The sequence below is a fragment of the Varroa jacobsoni genome, unplaced genomic scaffold (assembly GCF_002532875.2).
Source record: "Varroa jacobsoni isolate VJ856 unplaced genomic scaffold, vjacob_1.0 scaffold_302, whole genome shotgun sequence".
In the NCBI taxonomy this organism is placed as follows: Eukaryota; Metazoa; Arthropoda; class Arachnida; order Mesostigmata; family Varroidae; genus Varroa; species Varroa jacobsoni.
In genome coordinates, this window is record NW_019213204.1 from 279,754 (window position 1) to 300,975 (window position 21,222).

Below are 21,222 nucleotides of genomic sequence, written 5' to 3' on the forward strand. Positions count from 1 at the left end.
TAGGTTCGTCTCCTTTGTTACTTCTACGGCTGGCGTTGTTTGCAGAGGTGAGAGGGCTAATGTTTTGGTTAGTTGTTTGGTGGTAATCAGCTGAAAGTGAGTGACGATGACGCAGAGCGTCTTGTTGGTGATGATCAAACAGCGGTCCTCGGATACTGAGAAGCGTGGTAAGCTCGCGGAGCGTCAAAAGTCTACAGTATTTTCTTTCCAACGTTTGTGTTTTTCAAAGTGATAGCAGACGAGGAGAGCAGTTGCACTAACGTAAGGAATTACACTAGCAGTAAAGGAGAACGAATTGTCGTGTGCCTCGCAGCCCATTGCCGGCAAATGGGTTAGCGTAAAAAGGATGGGTAACGAAACGTACTCTGTCGGATAAACGACGACGTTGGTGTGATGATCAACATTTTGTCTTTTGATAAAAATTAATTGACTATGTCTCTGACAACGACGACGAAATTATCTAAAAGTAGATGAACATCTCGACCTTGTGACTGTAAAAAGAACGACGAATATGCTATAAAATAAACTACAGCAGTCGTTGAGACAGGGTTCGCCGGTCCAAATGGCCTTCGTAGTGAAGCTGGCTCAAAGGAAACTTGCTGCTCTCGACGAGCGCTTCTGTCGCTCGTTTGGGGGAGCTTAACAAGGGCTTAGAGTGTTTGTGTGTAGATGCTTCCAAACTGAATCAAATCTAGCACGACGACTGTGAGAGCGACGGTTTCGGTTGAATATCGATTACAGGGCCGAGATACGTAAAAAGAACAGTTTCACCCCGCACGTAGTCTACGCACTATGGTGTCCCACGAACAGGAACCACGGCAAGCAGTGATAATGGAGTTCTGTGGTAACAATACCCTATGGGTGAGTGTTAACGTAGTGAGCAATGATAAAAATGAATTCCAAAATACATGAACTAAATAAACCCTGTGCTTAACGATGTTAAAGAACAAAATTCACTTGATATAGTAAGAATTTGTCCCGATAATCGCTTGTGCGTGTGTATATTATCAAAGCTAGTTCATTTGTAATGTAATCGTTATCTGTCGCCAATATAAATGTTTTAGACAAGTTTAAATCGATTCGGCATTCTTGCATTCGACTAGTGAACTAGTGCTGTGACTGAAGTGGCGTGTTTGACAGATTTTGTTGTCGGACTAGGAAGGTTGTGGGCATCCAAAGGAAATTTTTTGTCACCTACGTTCACACACTTCTTTTTACTGATGGGCCGTAATTATTAGGTAGATTATTAGGCAGATTCGTATAGTGTTGCATATTAATTAACGCAGTGACGACACCTCAACACAAGATATAACAAAATTTATAAATGATGAACGTGACAGCTATTAGGTGCTGACCAAATTCACAAACTGCACTCACCTAAGGTACCCCTGCTGAAACAGTAAATAAAACGGACCCATTAACAAGCCCATAAAACAAGTTGGGATCTATTGCTAAAGTAAGAGTTCGTTTCGTCGGAGTTGCAACTTTCTTTTAGTTTTCATAAACTTAGTGGAATGCGGTTTCCCTACAAATTAAAACGTCGTATTCGGTCTTATCATAAGCAAATGTACAGACAAGTATTTTGCTTGTTTAAGATTAACGCATTTCGATTTAAATAATCTGTGTGGGGTTTGGATAAAGCTAAAGCATAACACAAAGACCCTATCGCGTGACATGCTGGATTTGGTGATGTAGTTGTTCCTAAACATTTTGTCGAACATAAAACTTACTTGTAAGTTCTTACTGATTAGGCTCATAAGTTTATGAGCCTAATCAGAATGTCATCGAACAGCTAGGTAAAAAAATAGTCTGCAAAATATATTAGGTGGCGAAAAATATTCACGGTCTTTCTGGCTACATGGCTTCAAAGTCATATAAGTCGCATTGGCATTTTGGTATCATTGGTAATAATTGTATCATGTAAAGGCTAATACTTGATAGTAATAGGAGTGCTAAAATGTTTGTAGTTTTAAAATGTTTGCGGAAATTTGCTGTAAATTTGCAGTTATATTTCTATGCTGCCCAAGATACTTATGCTGTTTAAACTTAAGTTGCAATATCGAAAAATAGCAACATAAAGATGATTTTAATGTTTTCGTTTTAAGTATCTCGATGCAAAACATACATCCCATAGTGGCTGACTAATTTAAAAAAAAGTTGATAAAATCATTGCAAAAATTAAGCGAGAGCGATTCGTGAATAGCCATGACATTCTCAAGTAATAGCCACCACCAAACAATTTTTTTCACCGAAAAAGGAAGCTGGCTACAAAAAAAAGCTCGATATTTTCGTGCCTCACGAATTGACGCGAACGAACTTACTCGATCGTATTTATATTTGCGGAACTCTAGAAAAACGCAATGAAAGAAACCCGCACTTGACCTAAATCCTGTTAAAATATGAAAAAATATATTTACTTTAATTTTGGCTTGAAAACCATCAGTACTTTGTCGGCCACCTGTTCTTATTAGGTTGTTGCGTAATTGACGATGGTTTTTGACCACTGGTTTCCTTTTCTTGTTTTTTTGTTTACCAACTGTCGTGGACTATTTAAGGTTGGAACTTTATTCGCCGGGTCGCAAAACTCTACTCCTTGCTGAAAAAAGACCTAAAAAGGAGGCTGTTTCCGATAAAATCAGTGTTTTCGATAGCTGTTTTAGTTCGGATTTCTTTTGATGTCACAAAGCTGCGGAACAACCCACGATGTGCTTCCCGTATAAGAGCTTTATGGCTAAAATGCCTATCAACCACTCTCCTTCAAAATTGGCACGAAGTATTCTCCGTTGAATCAAAAAAGTCGAGTGGGTTTTTCTCCTCTAATTCGAAAATGTTTTTCAGTTTAGTTAGCTTCTTTTAAGAATTGCGTTATTGAATCCTAAAAGCTTTTTGGATGATGCTTAATTGAACTACCGATCAGAAGAATTTAGAAAAGGATGTGTAGTAGGATGTATTGCGGCTGAGGGAGCTATCGATGCAGAATACCTAATGAAGAGGAGCAGACAAGGTTCATTATTCTGAATATTCCTTTTTACCTATGAGGTACATCCGTCCATTTATGTATGTTATTGTGCTAGCATATTTCAGTGAAGTTAATAGGTGATGAAAATGTAGATCAATTATTTTCATTTATACAATTATAACCATGAAAAGGGGACCTAATAGAAAGAATTGATAGACAGCCGCTAGTCCGATTCCCATCGTATCAAACACTGCATGAAAATAAAGGACTTTTTCAGTTGTTACGTTTTGGAATGATACCTGAACTATAGATGTGTTTACTCTATATAACAACATTATATTTGAATTTTCTTTACATGCTTCTTTGATGCATACGAAAAAGGTATTATAGTAAAATCCAGTGAAAATTTAATATGGGAGCAAATATAGATGGATCACTAATAAATTATAATATATAAAATAATAAATCAAAAAAATAGAAAAAAAATAATAAAAAATGAAAATAATAAAAATTCAAATATCGTTTAAGAATAGCGTTATTACACTTATAGTTTTCAAAGTCAAACGTTAACTCGTCAGACGAATTTTCCAGTGTTGTTCGCTGCCAGTAGCTCGACGAGGTTAGCTTATCACTATTACGTTGGATGGGATTATGTTGAACTTTGACAAGATGAGTTACCAAAACTGAATACCGCAAGTCGATACTTTGAAAAACTGCGACCTTTATAGTCGATATTATATAATGTTGAGTGTTGATTGAATGAAGGAGTGTCATTTGTTACTAAAAGCATCGTCATTTTTCCGAAAAATAATCCAAATCTGTGGTGTAATGAAGCTCAATTAGCTGGAGGCTTGACTCTTACGTATATACGTATGAATCCTTACATGTCAAGCCACTTCCCTTTAGTAAGGAGGTTTTATAATTCATAATACGTAGGTTTCAAATCTTTTTGCTATTACCAATTGCTATTGTTAGCTTTGATGGTTGATTTTAGCGCTCCTTAATCAACCGAACGTCATATTTTAATACGTGTCTCTTCGAATATTAGCATCGAATTGCAGCGTCAGTATCCCCTTAATCCTAGATCTATAGATAGCGTTCGATAACTGTTCAACTACGATGACTTATGCTAGGAAGATATCCTAATGTAGTTGAGAAGTCGGCCTATTTCGCATGTATGCGTAGGAGAAGGAAAAACTCAGTCGAATTATGTTATAAAAAGTTTGTCGCTTGATTGCTGTTCGTTTGTCAAATTGCAGCTAATTTTTGTAACGACACTTCTCCTGAGCAAATCTTTTCGCTAAATCCAGCGCAATGAGTTATAGCAGGGGTTATTAGTGGGACATACATGTAATAACTGTAGTACTAGTAAGAGATATAATACGCCCGAAACACCGTCTTTATATTTAGAGCTTGTTAAGAATCTAGGTAAGTGGCGAACTAGATTTCCTGTAGTAAGTATTTTGAAAATGAAGGTTTTTCTGAACAACATTCGACTTATATAAAATTAGAAGTAAGTCGTTCACACTATGTCGTACCGTGCTTCATTTTAGTTGAATACTACCAATTATCTTTGTTTTGATGGCTTTTCGAGGTCAAGTCTGGTTGTGGTATTAAACGATTGTCTAGTTTATTTTTTTAAGAAAACTCCTCACGATTTGGCTTGTTACTTATATTTTTATTCTGCGTGCTAGAATCAGGACTTTTGTGTGTATTTTAATAATTGAAATAGTTTTCAACGATATTCTTCTCTTTCTGAAGACGATGGCATACAACCAACCACTTTGCGATTGCTCTAACCTGTTATCGAGGAGGATCTAGAAAGACCACTTTTGTCAGTGGCCCTTGGCATGAAATAATGAAATAACAAAGTAATCTACCCGAATGGATACACACCCAAGCGTTTTTTAAGCACATAAAACTTACTGTCTAAGCTTGTTAAATTTAAACAACGACTCTTCATTATACGCAGAGCTGAGTTCAACTAAATATTTATAGTAATGGATGAATTGCATAGGTTGATCGGTTGCGGAGTTTACGCCGTGTGGTATAATTCTTGCGGTACCAAAAGCAACAGTAACAAATAATTCAAACATGCCTGATATGGCCCTAACAGCACTTACGCCGCAGCCTCCGATATAAATTACGATACAACTCATTCTATAATATAATATATATATCGTGCAACCCGTTCTCTCATATGACAAAAAACACGTGCATCTGAGTGGCCTTTTTCAAACGCTCGCGGTTTTAACAACGTATAGCAACAGTATGTTGTAAAAACGCACCGAGATCACAATTGCAGATATCCTGCTACCTATGAAACGATCTACTGTGTAGTGTCAATTGGTAACAGTTGGCATTAAAAAAAATCAGGACTGTTTTTTTTTCGACAAGTTACAATTTTTGCTTGGGTTTGCGCACTCTTTAGTCCTCGTTTAGACACCAAGCACCAATAGTCTTGTACTCTATAGGCAAATAGCCTTCTGCCTATTTACATGCACTTCTCGTCTAAACGAATACATCGCAAGTCAGAGCTTTTGTTGACAGCTACGGTGGGATAAAGGTTTTTCATCTCACACAGAAACACACAATGCGTAGCATACTACACTTGGTCTAATGCTAAACGGCTGTAATATGAAAATCTCTGACGAATAGGACACAATGAAAGAGAATGACCGTAAACCTAGGCAAGGAAATTTGCTCTCTGCGCTATATATGTATATTGTAAACGCTTAACAGGTGATTGAATATAGAACGTTTCCTCTCTATCTAAATAATTAGATAGAATAACTAAGCATGTGCATTTCGTATAAATGACATTCAATCAATACTGTATTGTGTATGATAGGAGTTCAGAATTTTACTATGCGTAAATCATTGTTGTACACCATCGATACCGTCATATTTGAGGCATTTCCTCTGGCCGTTAGCCAAAGAGGACGACTAAGAGCAACCAGGGTGTTCGACTCTCATCAGTATTAGTTTCAAAGCACAAGCAGATTAACGAATACTACAATAGGTAAAAGTGAGGATAACTGAACCGATATTCAGAAAGTTATGATTTGAGTTTTTTTTTTAGATGCAACGGTTCTGTTGTTCATATAGTATTCGTCATTGGGAACAGCTTTTTTTATTGGCAAATGGGAACCACTGTCTTTCTCCCTACCTTTTTTACTATGTAGTTACAAACCGTACGAGCATCTAAACTAACCATTTACACCCATGGAAATTATTTGGTGTCAGTGATGTAAGTAATAATTTGTAAGTGTTAACAAGTGTTGGGGTTCTATTTCGTGTCTGTTTATGAAACTGGGTGCTCAGCTTCGTGCTGTACATCTTCTTTTCAAATTAAAGTCAAGTTTTCTCTAGCATGTGTTGAAGTTTAAGTGAATCTGACATTTTACTTTGTTCTATGATTTACAAAATGTGAAGCTTGGTTTGTTGCGATAGGTACGCTGACACACGATACTATTTTATTTGTCGTTAATAACGTTTATCCTAAATAAAATTCGTTAAACTAAGTATTTCACGCTAAGTAGGATAAGCTATTAACTTTGAAAATAAAGAATACTTTTAAGTATTTTTAATTAAAATCTTACCTATATAAATACCTATATAAATTATTAAATACGTTTCTGTAATTATAAAGATATTGATTCAATTTAATTAATTTTTAGAGCTTGAGTTGAATTTTTAGGAACAGCATTGAGAATTAGTATTCGTATTGAATCAGGTCAACTGAGTTTATTTATTAATGATGATTGTTACTTCAGATGCTTTTACTGTAATATTTTCGTAGTAATATTTGGTATGATTGAAGGATTTGGTAATCGATTACTTCCCTTATTCATTTCTGCTCCTGATATAGTTTTTCTTCACTTATGTGAGATCAATGGATTGACACCTAATATGATAAAAGGCTTAAGGCTTTTGTATGATTTAAATGATATGGCTCTTCGAAACACGCTAGTGAGACAAACAGGTAATGCACTAATGGTACAATAGTAACTTGCAACTTTCGCCGGTGAGGTAATGCGGGCTTTTTCCACGTTCTCTGATACAGTACATTAAACCAGCAGGAATCTGAAAGGCCGTCTCAGTTTAGCAATTTGTTTTGCTTACATCAGTATCACGATTAGTGTCAGTTTTGCCTACGATAGTGTCACCGAGCAACATGACGCCCCCTCTCTACAATTACCGATCCGGCTCGTTAGTACCGAACATAAACCATATTATAGGCGATAGTTCAATATTAAAAATAATGTTCCACTGTTTCTGCGTGTCTAGCAAAAGGTGTTTGCACAAAGGACAAGTCAGACGTACCTTCCTAGTGAATAAACTTACCGTCAGAGCACGACCCAGAAAATTAGAAACTTTACACAGCCTTAAGTGATAGCGTGAATAAACGTGACAGGGTGAAAACACAGTAGAGATAGGGAATTGCTGTGCTGTTCGAAAAATCATTATAAACATCGTAGGGCTGGAATGATCCAATCAAAAATACGATCGTACTTGTGGACCTAAGAGGCTAAATGAAAACACAAATAATTCTGCATCGTCACGCTGCGTAGAAAATGCTTCTTTCTTCTACTGCTTTAATAACAAACACAGACTTAAAGGATTTATTGTATAGTTTCTTTCTGTACAAAGGCTAGATCTGAGCTAATTACTAGAGATACCTAAACCTTTGCGTATACTGATCCTAACATCTCAAAGTAGTACACATTTTGTTGAGGATTCGTCTTATCCAGAAACCGCAACTGAACTATGCGCAATGATAACTAATTAACCAACGGGTAATTCGAGTATTTATTGCATGGATTTTTCATGGATGTATTATATAAGAAAATAGTTGACACGATTGAAACGAGTTTAGCTTCTGCTGGCTAACTTTTCTTTACATATCATACATATATAAAGTGTCAAAACTGAAGCAATGAATTTTGTGCTTGAGCGCAGTATTCTAACCACAACCGCATTCGGATGCGTCGGATACATCGAGGGCACTAAGGATATTTTAGTAAGTAGTTACGGCAGTGGCTTAGTTTGGCTTAGAGCTAGCATACTCGTAATATATTGCTTTTTCTTTCTTTTCATTCATGTATGTGTTACTTAACAAACACATGTTACGGTTTTAGAACCTGGTTTGCCTCACTGCATAATGTGGTTTAATTTCATAGATACCAAATCGCTATGCATGTGTGAATTCTATCACATTGTTTTCACCAATGCAAATTAGGAGTTAGATTTTTCTTAGTTAATAAGAGTACATAAACGAGTAGTAGGAGAAGAATACATAAACGCACAACTATGTCCCAAAGTCCGAACAGGGAAAATCAGGGGCAAAGAGTAAACGGAAATTATGAAAAAAACATCTCTATTTTTTATTTACAGGACTGGGAACTCATGTGGAATACGACAAACCCGGAGTTAACGCGTTGTTTTCAAGACACAGTCCTCATATGGGTACCCTGTGCCGCGTTGTTCGTCTTCGCAGTCATTGAAGCCTTTGCAGGGCAGGGCAGGACCCTTCGGTTACCGTGGACAACGCTCAATTTTACTAAAATTGCGAGTGACAGCATACACTAACTAGCTATATTGTCAATTCTTATTTGGCCCGAAAACCGAATTAATTCTCGTAAATACAATTGATCATGTTTTTCTTGAAATCTTCTATATTAATATTAGTATTAAATATAAATAAATAAAATTCGATAGAAACAAAAGTAAAAATAAAACATTTGTATAATTTGTAGGGTTATATCGTAGAGAGATTTGTACAGATATTTTGAGCCTAAGCTTTGCCCAATAAAACGTGTATATACATTAGAATAATAATGGTGTTTGTGGTTCATTATTTCGACAGGTGATATGTACGATTTTAGCTTTTGTACAAATGTGCGAACTATGGAATGTTATCAGTCAGCCATTGACCTATTTTCGCTCAGAGCTCTGGAGTCCGATCGTCCAGCTCGTCACAATTGTGGGTGTTTTCTCTGATTAACGGTGAAAATTGGCGTAGAAAATAATAGCAGCCGATAGGGTTATGCGATCCTTTAAACAAAATTATTGCATTGAAGTTAGACCATTCATTGCTTCGGGTTATTTTTTTTTCATTATATGGAGTCTTAGTTGCGAGTTAACCGAGATTAAAAAAATTCTTAATCTAATCCCTGAGACGTTGTTGTTGTTGTTGTTGTTGTTGACAGATATGGTACTGCATATTTGATGAATTGAAACGAATAATATAAATAACATTAAACTTTTTTGGTACTGATTAACTTGCAATGATGATTGCAGTTCTTTGCTGCCACTTTCATTATGTACCAGAAGAATCGCGGTCAGGTTACCTCCGCGTCGTTGTTCGCCTTCTGGTTTCTATACACGATAGCGACCGGCATACGCTACCGGACTGCAATGAATGCCGCGTTTCTGCCCAACGCCCCCCAGGTAACAACGCAAGAGCGCGGTAACTAAGCATTCAAGATGGAGAGCGATATTTGAGAATAAATGTTCTTACACCCTACATTACTCAAGTGAAGCATCTATGTTTCGAGTTTTACGTCTGGTATCGCCGTTAGACGTTCCATCGGACAGATGGCTGGCTGCCAATCAAGCCTCCTAGTAGCAAGCATGCTACCATTAGATGCATTCAGCTAGATTTCCATCCAATGGAAAACGTTTATGGAGGATGTAACGAGTTTTCGATGTTAATCAGCCCAATTAAAATTTTTTTTTTCTGATTGATGAATAATTTTTCTTCCTTTTGGCATTCTTAGATATTATTTTTATATAAGCAGGTCTTTGGAGTTTCCTATTTTTGGATGCAGTAGCAAGGACTTCTCCCCATAATCGGAGTTGGTCTTGCTGGACCTACAAGGGATCCCTCCAACAAACCTATGAAATGATATAACAATTATACAAGGGGCTGCTAGTTTTAATAATTGTCTTAGCTTTTTTAAGTTCTTACTTTTCTTTGCTCCATATTTTTCTAATTGTTAATGTTTTAATGTGTGTTGCTAACGCTGAAATTTACCACCGTGGCAGCATGCTCGTTATTTATGGTTATATATGGCAAAATGCTTAAAGAGATGCGCATTGGCCACGCGGACTAGGCCGTTCAAGCTTGACGAAGAGCTTATTTAGAATCGGGTAGAACAGGTTCGATTGTCGATTTCAGCTATTGCGCTGTATATAGTTGTGTTCATATTCTAATATTTATGCCGAGCTCTGGCTTTTTAGCAACTATATATACGCCATGCTTTGTTGTTCGAAGTGAAACTACAATAGTAATCGTTTGTACGTATTTCATTGTAGATATCATCGTACTAATAAGACCTTTACATATACGTCATATTTTCAGCTGGCTACAACGGATAAGCTACGTTTCACATTGGCAGTTATTGCATTTGGCCTGTCATCTGTCCAGTTAACTTTGAGTTGTTTCGCCGATCGACGGCTGTCGCATTTAATCGATAAGCATAGACGGAATCAATGTCCTGAAAAAGATGCCTCTTTTCTTTCGAGCCTTGTTTTCTGGTGGTTTAACCGGTACGTGTTTTTTTTAGTGCAGTGACAACAATAGCTATCTACTCCTATGAGAAGTAGTGTCGTACTTTGGACGTTAACAGAGCATGAAAAATCAGCTTGTGGCTTTTATACTGTAATTATTCGTTATATTACACCTACTAATACAATATATATAACGGCCTAATGTGGCTTTAATTTCGGCAATGATATGAAACTGAGGCTAAAATCATTCGAATGTTATGTGACAAGTATAACAAACTTTATTTGTTTTGTTGATCTAGAATGATAGCTCTTGGATACGAAAGAGCATCAAAAAAATCGGGACTTTATCTGGAAGATGTGTGGGCATTGGACGAAGATAATACAACCGAAACCATAGTTAGAAAGTTTCTACCGTATTACAACTCAGAAAAAAAAAAAAACAAAGCTGATGGATCTTCGAAACAGGGCAGGGAGGATGGAACACCAGTGCTCAAAAGTCAGCTTAACATCCTTTATCCGTTACTGAAAACTTTCGGCCTACCTCTTCTTGGAACGGCCGTCATCAAACTCGTCGTATCATTAATCACCTTTGTTGCTCCAGTGATTCTTAACTCGCTGATCACATTCGTTCAAACGGATGGTAAGAAAATGTATATTATTGCTTTTTTTGTCAGTTATATCCGCCTTCGTATGTGTATAGTATAATGGCAGATATAATGCAATATTGTTTCGCTATGCTCTCATCTTCCTCTGGCTGCGGTTAAACCTTATGCGTTTTTCCTCATTTGTTTCCGTAGAGCCTGCGTGGAAAGGCGTGTTCCTTGCTACAGTAATGCTTTCCTCGTTAATGGCTGAGTCGCTTTTAAACAACCAGTACGAGTACCGCCTTTACCGTATCAGCATGCAGGTACGCTCTGCGATTATTCATGCAATCTACGTGAAGGCCCTCACTCTGAGCGGATATGCAAGAGGCCAGTATACAACAGGAGAGATTGTTAACTTGATGTCCGTCGACACGCAAAGGTAGATTAAAAGTTGAAGTTTTAAATAGGCTATTTGACTTAGTCAGCAGGAAATACAGAATTCAGCCGGATACACCGTTAATTATTATTATGATTATGGTCATGCACCATTTGTAAGTGCTACTTGCATTTCTTGTATACCATAAATGAACACATTTCCTTTCGTTTTCCTTTTTTTACCGTAGGATCATGGACCAAGTGAACATGATGAACATGTTATGGTCAATACCCCTTCAGATTGGTATTTCGATTTGGATGCTTTGGCAACAGCTAGGGATCGCTACACTTGGTGGAGTCTTCGTCATGATCCTTCTTATGCCAGTCAACGCCGTGGTCACAATTTTGCTCCGGAAATATCAGGTGAGAATACTCGAAATTTAGCACTTAACGCTTATAGTTGCGTCTGAGTTTCTGAGACAGATGGACACGTCGATTGTGCATGTTGCGTCTCTGGAAATTGATCTTAAAATGCCATTTATCGTTCAAATACGTAATTAACTCATGTCTATGAAATCATATTATATGTAATATGGTAAATAGTAAATATAAAAAATCTTAGACACTACACTCCTTAAGTATATTAATACGTTCAGAGGTGTTAGGACATATACTTGGCGAGCTGTGAAATCTCGGAGGAATACATATCTCTCCGTAGGTCTCACAGAAACACTGTATGGCGTATATAAACTATACATGCTGATTTAAATCTTGAAAATATTTACTTAGATACTCGTGCATTACTGTTGTAACGCAATCAACTTACTTTTTTTTTGCAATTTATTCTAATGTCATATAATTGCACTTAAGACAGGAAGACTTAAGTGCAGTTATATGACTTATAGAAGCAGCTGCTAGAGGTTTATAGTAATACTAAAAATAACAGTAATAATATGCGGTCAGTTAGCATTAATACCGCATAAATAACGTACATTTTTCTTACGATCCTTGAAATTATTTCGTGTGATCCATACAGTTACGATGTATCGTCTCAAACTTGCATTTGGTGTTGCTTTAAGGTCTCCTTAATGCGTAACAAGGATAAGCGTACAAAGCTCATGAACGAGATTCTATCCGGTATTAAGGTGCTTAAACTCTATGCTTGGGAGACGTCCTTTATGAGACGTATCGACAATCTACGTAATAAAGAATTAGAGTCACTTCGGAAGCAAGCGTGGTTGAGCGGCTTCATGGTGTTCGCCTTCACAAGCGCTCCATTCCTCGTATCGCTGGCTTCGTTTGCCACCCATGTCCTTTCGGATCCTGCCAATGTTCTCGATGCGAACAAAGCTTTTGTTTCACTATCGCTCTTTAACATCTTGAAGCTGCCGATGGCCTTCCTGCCGATGCTCGTTTCGTTCACAGCCATGTTCTTTGTATCCCTCAACCGAGTTAATAAATATCTTCGATCTGATGAACTCGATAAGGACGCAGTGCAGAGGATTAAAGGAGCGGGTATGCTTATTACTGCTTTTAATTGATCTATTATGATATAGTACAAAAAAACTTACATCTAGATTTTGTATCCTCTTAGCATTTGCTGTTTAAAATTGGTAACAGTATTTGCTATACGGTAATATCTTGCTACATGGTTGAAGCCAATCCGTTAATGTTTAACCAGCGCATAGTGACCTGTCAAGTTATTTCTCTATAGTTAAGTCGCACTGGCACACAGAGATCAAGTGAGTAGTTTACAACTAAATAATATAATCCAGTAGCGCTAATGGCGTCAATGATTCAACTTTTGTTTCACGTTTATGTGTGTCATACTTGCTTTACATCTATTCCAGCTAGCGCGATCAGCATCAGGAATGGTACGTTCCAGTACGCAGCTGACGCGGAAACTCCTACCCTTCAGGACATCAATATGGAGATTAAGCATGGTCAGCTAATAGCTATCGTAGGAACTGTGGGAACAGGTAAAACCACGCTGCTTGGCGCACTCATGGGTGAGGTGGTCAAGAAATCAGGAAACGTCACCGTGTCGGTATGGCCCTATTTTTTTGCTTATATTAAATTATACTATTCAGGTACGCAATTGACAAAACAATATGCTTTCGCGGGTGTAATATATATAAGTTCACTTGACTAGCCGGATTAGCCGTAAACATGAAAATTTATCCAGCAGTCCGCAAAAGCAAAGCAGATCTGATATCCTTCGTGCATCATGGCGCCGGATCGTATACGTTTACATACGTATATAATATATTTCTTTTCATCTTGAATTTAACTGGTCTCTGCAGACTTTTCATCATTGTGTGTGTCTCGTTTGCAGGGCTCGGTCGCGTACGTACCGCAACAGGCTTGGATCCAAGGTACTTCGATTAAAAACAACATTCTATTTGGAAATAAATTCGACCGTGCCCGCTATGAGCAGGTCCTTGATACGTGTGCCCTACGTCCCGATCTCGAGATGCTGCCTGGAGGAGACGAGACTGAAGTCGGCGAGAAGGGTATCAACCTTAGCGGTGGCCAAAAACAGAGAATTTCGTTGGCGCGCGCTGTATACGCACAGAGAGATATTTATTATTTCGACGATCCGCTAGCTGCTGTAGACAGCCAAGTCAGCAAACATATTTTCGACAAAGTCATCAGCAATACAGGCATACTGGCCGGCAAGGTGACTTCTCTAAAGGCTAGACTTGAATTTTTTTCAAAGAAAGTGCGCTAGATATGAAAAATTGTATAATGTGATTTTTCTTAATCATATACTGTCCGTTAGAGATTTGGTTCATGCATGCTTCCTATTTCTTTAATCATTCTTGTATCACATTTTTGTGAGTATGTTTTCTTTTGATTAACATCATTAGACACGCATCCTAGTGACACATCGGCTATCCGTGTTGAATTCATGCGACGTAGTATACGTACTTAAGGACGGCAGAATATCCGAATGGGGAACCTACAAAGAACTTGTTGCGCGCAAGGGAGCTTTCTCCGATTTTTTGATGCAGCATTTTCAAGATAAGGCGCCCGACGAGGAAATCCCCGAAGAAGATCTGAAAGCCATGGAAGAGATCGTCAAGGGGGGCGCAGCCCCGCCACAGCTCGTCAAGTGAGTCTTACGAAATTTGTAAATGGCCCATAAACGCGTTATGTACTGATTGTTATTTTAAATAGCTACTTTATTTTACAGATTTATCTAGAGTACCATCCAAAATTCGTTGCTTTACTCTCCTGCTATTATCCAGGCAAATCTCGATTGTAAGCGGGGGCGAAAGTGATGGCGGGTCAGAGCTGGGGTCCCTTCGACGGAAGACCTCCACAACTAGAACGGTCTCGACTGCATCGAGCATCAAATCAATCAAACCACGTGACTCTAAACAAAATCTTGCTGGCGGCGCAGAAGAGTCCAAGAATCGGCCCGGAGCAGCACTTACCAAGGATGAGGAAGCTCAAGTGGGTTCTGTCAACTGGAAAGTGTACCGCGACTACATCGTGGCTATGGGCCTCGTGGGATCTATGGTTACGTTGATTGCTTTCATAATGGGCAATGTATTCAATATCCTTACGTCAATCTGGCTTTCGAAATGGAGTGAGGACGCAATCGATCCCGAGCTGGCCAACAGTATCGCTCAACGAGACTACCGACTTGGTTTATACGCCATGTGGGGTGCGGGAGAAACGATGTTTGCTTTAATTGCATCTATCTCGTTGAACCTGATCGCTTTAGAAGGTGGACGGGTTCTTCATGAGAGGATGGTTCAGCGCGTTCTTCGAGCTCCCATGTCATTTTTTGACACCACACCAATGGGGCGAGTTCTCAACAGGTAAGTGTTTGTTTGAAATCCTACTCTGAGCGGAGAGTAACAGAGAGACATATGATGAAGAATGTATCTCGAAGACCGTCTTTAGACTGTTATCGTAGATCTCGAAAAGTTTCATATGTCAGAAGAAAAAAGTAATTTTGGAAGGTATGTTACGCCCCGAAAATTCGAAGGTCTTAGATATCTTATTTCGGGTACCGTTATCCTTGGATTTTTAGATGGGTTTAAAGACGACTCTCAAAGTATTTACATCTAAGCAGCATTATCACCGGCTACATACATCGCTACAGCGATTGATGAGGCCTCCATGGCACCCTTTCCGCCAAATGAAGCCAGATTTACCATTCACCTTGTGGGTCTTATCCTCCGCATAATATTATCTTCCATATTATTCACATCATATTGCCAGAGTTTTTAGTGCGATTCATAAGCGGTAAAACCAATTTTAATTCGATAAATGGAATACACACAGACAAGTGATTTGAATAAGCTTGAGATGTGACCTTTTTTTTTAAATCATTTTTTTAAGATTACCTAGACTGTATACGTTGTGTGTTTCATCTACTACCCTTATGGACCACGTTTGATACCACCCACGATATTGATATTTTTCAACTTTCAATCAAAATAAATTATACGTGTAAGGTAAATTGACTATATTTTACGTTACAGTTTAAGTTTAATCTCTTCACATACAATTTAACAAGCAGCTAAGAAAGTTTTCTGGGTCCTTTTTCTCACCAAAGACGGCTATTTCGCTGTAGCAACTTTTCGGCGAATTCAGTATACACATTGAGTGCTGTGGCAAGCTTTGCACTCCTTCCATTTAATTCACTTTCAAAAGGTATAGAATCGTTTGTGTTTCAGGTTTTCAAAGGATATTGATGCGGCAGACATAACCATGCGTTTCAATCTGCGAATGGCCATCCAACAATCCTTTAGGACAATCGCATCACTAACTCTAATTTCAATGCAAACTCCAGTCTTCTTAGTACTTGTGTTGCCTCTCGGGATAATTTACTACTACGTCCAGGTATGTACTTTTGTAGTTAGAATCAATGCAACCCAGAACAATCTGGACGAATGACTAAATATCGGCCAAACTTACGTGGATGATTGTACATCTGCCATAAAACCTTATTGCATCCTATGTTACAGAAATACTACATTTCAACCTCACGTCAACTGAAACGGATCGACTCAACTTCTCGTTCGCCTATTTACATGCATTTCTCCGAGACTTTGACCGGCTGTACGTCTATTCGGGCGTACGGTGCCGAAGGACGTTTCATCGCACTATCGAACTTAAAGACGGATATAAATCATTCGGCCTACTATCCATCTTTAGCTGCATCCCGATGGCTGTCCGTAAGGCTTGAGTTCCTTGGTTACGTAATCGTGTTCCTTGCATCTCTTCTCGCAGCTTTGGCCAGGGACGTGCTTACACCAGGCCTGGCGGGTCTCTCGATCAGTTACGCGCTTACGGTGAGAACTCCAAAAAAGTAGTTGGATCTATTGATTACGTGCTGTCATTAATAAAGACTATTTATTATGACTATACTGATTAAGAGAATGTATACGATATGACATAACTGCAAATTATGAGAACTTAGGGATGACGGAAGACTTTTTGAGAATACTTCCACTGGAATTTTCATTCTGATATAATTACTAATATATAGCATTTACTTCTAAAACATAGAAAACTTATTTAGCAACAGCTGTGAATTGAAATGTTGCCACGTGCTCACAAACAGATATTTATAAAATCCTCACAGTCGTTTTTCTTCATCACTAGTTTATTGCAGTGCTATAAGGCTAATTGCGATTTATGTTTTCATCAAAATCTCTTTTTCAGATTACCGGAACGTTAAATATGCTTGTAAAGTCGACTTCAGACGTGGAGACCAATTTCGTTTCAATCGAACGCTGTCTCGAATATGCAGACATTGAAGTCGAGGCTGATTGGGTGGTGGAATCGAATCGGCCTGAATTCAATTGGCCACAAGAGGGTGCTATCCAGTTCCACGATTATTCAACACGCTACCGTGATGGGTTACCTCTTGTCGTAAAGGACATCAATGTACAGATGAACCCGGGAGAAAAGGTAGGAAACGAAACGCTGCAGCGATTCTCCTTTTTCGTAGCAAGTACCACGTAAATATTTGTATGCGCAAATCTAAAATTTGTTGAAACTTTGAGTGTTGTCATGTTATAAAAAATATACATAGTAAACAGGCTTCAAAATGTAATCCAGTACAAATACAGACCTCAGCCTGCAAAAGCAGGTTAGACCATGTATGACTATCACAGATTGGGGCATTTTATTTGACGTAAGTGTCAAAATTATTTAATTTAACCAGAAATGTTAGGAAAAGTATTACAAATACAAAAAAAGCACAAGCGGTAGTAGATGATAAAACAAACGAAAGAACGACGTAAAATAGTAGACGATGCTTTTGTCATCGATTAAAACGTATGGATCCGAAAAAAATTGACAAAATTTATCATTTAAGAAAATGATAACTATATTATGTTTCGATCACATCAAATGTAATACATGAACGCACCTTTCGGGGGGTTTTCACAGGTTGGCGTCGTGGGCCGTACCGGTGCAGGAAAGTCATCATTGACGTTGTCGTTATTCCGTTTGATCGAGGCGGCAAGCGGTTACATCGTGATCGATGGAATAAACATCTCGCGCATTGGGCTACATGACCTCCGATCAAAGTTAACAATCATTCCGCAGGATCCTGTGCTCTTCTCGGGTACCCTTAGGGAAAACCTCGACCCATTTGAAGAACATACTGACGAGTCCATTTGGGCAGTCCTGGAGCAGGCGCATCTTAAATCGTTTATTACCGAACTAGACAAGAGTTTGCTGTTTGAGGTGACCGAAGGCGGAGAAAACATGAGCGTTGGCCAACGACAACTCGTGTGTCTTGCCAGGGCTTTGTTGAGGAAGACGAAGATTCTCATTCTAGACGAGGCGACCGCCGCCGTCGATGTGGAAACCGACGACTTGATTCAAAAGACACTCAAACAGGAATTCAGCGATTCGACAACGCTTACCATTGCGCATAGATTGAACACCATCATTGATCACAATAAGTACGTGTGCAAGCGTTTTTCGCACCTTTTTCGTATAGAACACTTTAAAGGTAAACACCTCAAGGGTGCGATGTACGCGCTCACTACGTTTCGAAAAAAGTCGTCAACGGCTCGCTCTTAGTTGTGCGTGCCCTTGTTGACTCTGTATGAGTAGGGCAAATGTTTCGAATGCAGTCGCATCTTAATCGATTTTATTGCAAAAGAGACAACTTATTTAACAAAAAAAGCTTACAACTGAACGTAAGCCAACGATGGCGCTATTATGGACGAGCTGACGATATAAAGATATCTTATTAAATATCCTCCATAATTATATTTACAGGGTTATGGTGATGTCCGACGGTCTGGTGGTGGAGTATGAGAATCCTCAGGTGCTTTTGAAAAAACAGGACTCACTTTTCTACGCTATGGCTAAGGATGCAGGATTGGTCTAAAAATAGTTATAGAAGCAATAGGATGAAAATATTTAAACGGCGAAAAAATCGAACGGAACTAATTTAGGATAATGCAACAGTTATAGCAAAAGAAACTTACCGCTAACCCGTGTGCAAAGAAATGCTCGACAGCATGTACTTTTGTCGCATGTTAAGCATGCACTCAATAGAATTTTCTTATTTATTGTAATATAATAATGAAAAAAATTAAAAGTGAACGAACAACAGCCCTCTAGCGTGGCGCAGGGCTGTTGTTCGTTTATTTTTTTTTATAGAGAGGCCCTGCTCAAATAGTATTTGCTCGACCCCCGCCCCCCTTAATGATTCAGAAGAGTAAGAAAACAGTTTCATCAAGGATGATGAGCTCATTCTACCACTATCATAACGTCTACATGGATAGGAACTTAGGATATGATAAAAAGTGAGTTTGCCAAAACGCTAATCCGGTCTTGATACGATCTGGCCTAATTTACTGCCTGGACTACGAATTAGTCACCTTTGTTACCTCTTATTATTCTTTTCTATTTGTTTGCATGAACGTTAGATAAAAATTGCGCGTGCAAACATGAAAAATTCAATCACTACGCTTACCTAAACACCATAATGTAATGATAGAAAACTGTGGAACTCTAAAGAATTGTGTTTATATATATATATGAAATATTAACGATATTATATAAGCTCTATGCGTACTTTGCTATGCATAGGCTCCTTTCTATAGGCATGATGTATGTTTTTTTATAAAAAGTACTGTAAAAAACCAATGCATAAATAAAAGAGTAAATAGCTTGTATATTTTTATGTAATTAAACGTATATTGTTGTTTTTGCGTTAACATAGAAAAATCGTCGAAAGACAAATCTACTATAGTAGTGATGTAATAATGACCTGCGTTGTTTTTCTGATATTACAGCGCATGATATGTTGAGATTAAATTAAATTAAGATGATGTTAGGCTCGGATAAGCGTAATTATCTTGCAACGATTCCATATGTAGAGCGCCCGATTGATAGCATGGAAATGTACTTCATCTTGTGCAAAAGACTCATCTTGTGCTTTGAACTGGCGGTGAACAATCATTTGCGGGTTCCCGTACAATCGGTAGCGGTCTGGCCAATAAATAATAAAATTAGAGAAGCTGATTTCAAGGTCTGAGTGTTTAGCGTGGGTGTTTCATACTATTTTTTAGCGTTGGTGATTATTTTATAGAAATTTAGTGATCATTTCAAACATTGCTTGAAAATGTACAAAATAGCAGACATCTCTAGTTTTTTCATGCAGTTAAGGGCCCGCTTGAAACATTCTGTGCATCTGTCAGTTTATTGTTGAAAGATTTCTTGGGCTATTTCTTTGGCCTGCGAGCAGCTTGTAACAGGGTTGCTATCTTTTTTTGTGAAGGCTCTTATAGTCCCGTAGTTTTCAAAATATGGTTAGAAGACTAAATTCTGTTTTCATGATTGTCATAAAGGTGACTTATTACCTGATCTAAATAAGTTCTTAAACGAAAGTTGCATAACTTGCACTATTAGCAATTTTACTAAAATATTCCTTATTACAGCGAATATGATATTATCATGTTAATGTTTTAACATCAATTATAGGAAGAATTAGGTTTCCTTCAATACCTTGCACTCGTAAAAATGGCAGACAACTCTAAAATTTTGTAAGCAAAACTCCACTAAAAATAGATTATAAATATACTCCTATGTATTTGCAATATAAATAAATATATTTTAAACCAAATGGCCATATACACATTTTACGGGAAAATGTTATTATTGAAGCTGACATAAGAAAGGAGGATAGTTTTTGTTTGGCTATGTCTTAGATGAAGAAGCTTTTATACAGATATAGTTAGAATTTCGTATACTTTGCAGCGATACTACGATAAAAGAAGTGATGGCTTATATAGCCGAGAGACTGTATTTGGTTTCAGTTATTAGGTCCAGCGAAGTTATTGATGCGGATCCGCAAAGCGGCATATCCTCGCAACTAAAAACGCGAGAGAAAAAATATCAATTTTTGTCGAGTCAGCCCATCCGGTTAAAGATAATTGGTATAATTATGCAGAATGGATTAGTACGCGCCAAATTTAGCAGCAGGTAACAAACAAAGGTATGTGACACTGGCACTAGCATTAAGATCTCTTTTGGAGAGTACACTATTAAATTTCAATTAACTTTCAAATACGAACTAGACCTCAAACATGTGGTTTTTTTTTAGAAATCTGTAGTAATCTCTGTAATAGTACAAGTCTATTTCGAAAAACTGTATCGACTCATAAAGGTTTTAGTCCCTGCCAAAGCAGGAATGATTAGAAGGAGAAAGTTTTAGAAAAACACATAGACCATTTAAGGTACAGCGTTTTGCAGAACTCGCATATATATTGCACCCATTTTTTTTCTTTTTCATTTTGA

The 21,222-nt window shown here is 38.0% G+C and overlaps 1 protein-coding gene across 2 annotated transcripts; it reads left to right on the forward strand.

Annotated features, from left to right (window-relative positions):
- Positions 1-96: 96 nt before the first annotated feature.
- LOC111259175 (multidrug resistance-associated protein 1) lies at positions 97-19,616 on the forward strand. Of its 2 annotated transcripts, XM_022830946.2 has the most exons (19): positions 97-861; positions 7,922-7,982; positions 8,357-8,530; positions 8,829-8,945; positions 9,263-9,412; positions 10,326-10,513; positions 10,774-11,114; positions 11,272-11,497; positions 11,682-11,856; positions 12,513-12,948; positions 13,284-13,480; positions 13,769-14,113; positions 14,304-14,548; positions 14,685-15,263; positions 16,128-16,293; positions 16,419-16,745; positions 17,119-17,367; positions 17,851-18,371; positions 18,694-19,616. In XM_022830946.2, exons 3-19 carry the CDS (start codon positions 8,369-8,371, stop codon positions 18,803-18,805), a joined length of 4,536 nt encoding a protein of 1,511 aa, XP_022686681.1. In that variant the 5' UTR covers positions 97-861; positions 7,922-7,982; positions 8,357-8,368; the 3' UTR covers positions 18,806-19,616. The 2 variants fall into 2 exon arrangements, with proteins under 2 accessions (XP_022686681.1, XP_022686680.1); XM_022830945.2 differs by lacking the exon at positions 7,922-7,982.
- The last annotated feature ends 1,606 nt before the right edge of the window (positions 19,617-21,222 follow it).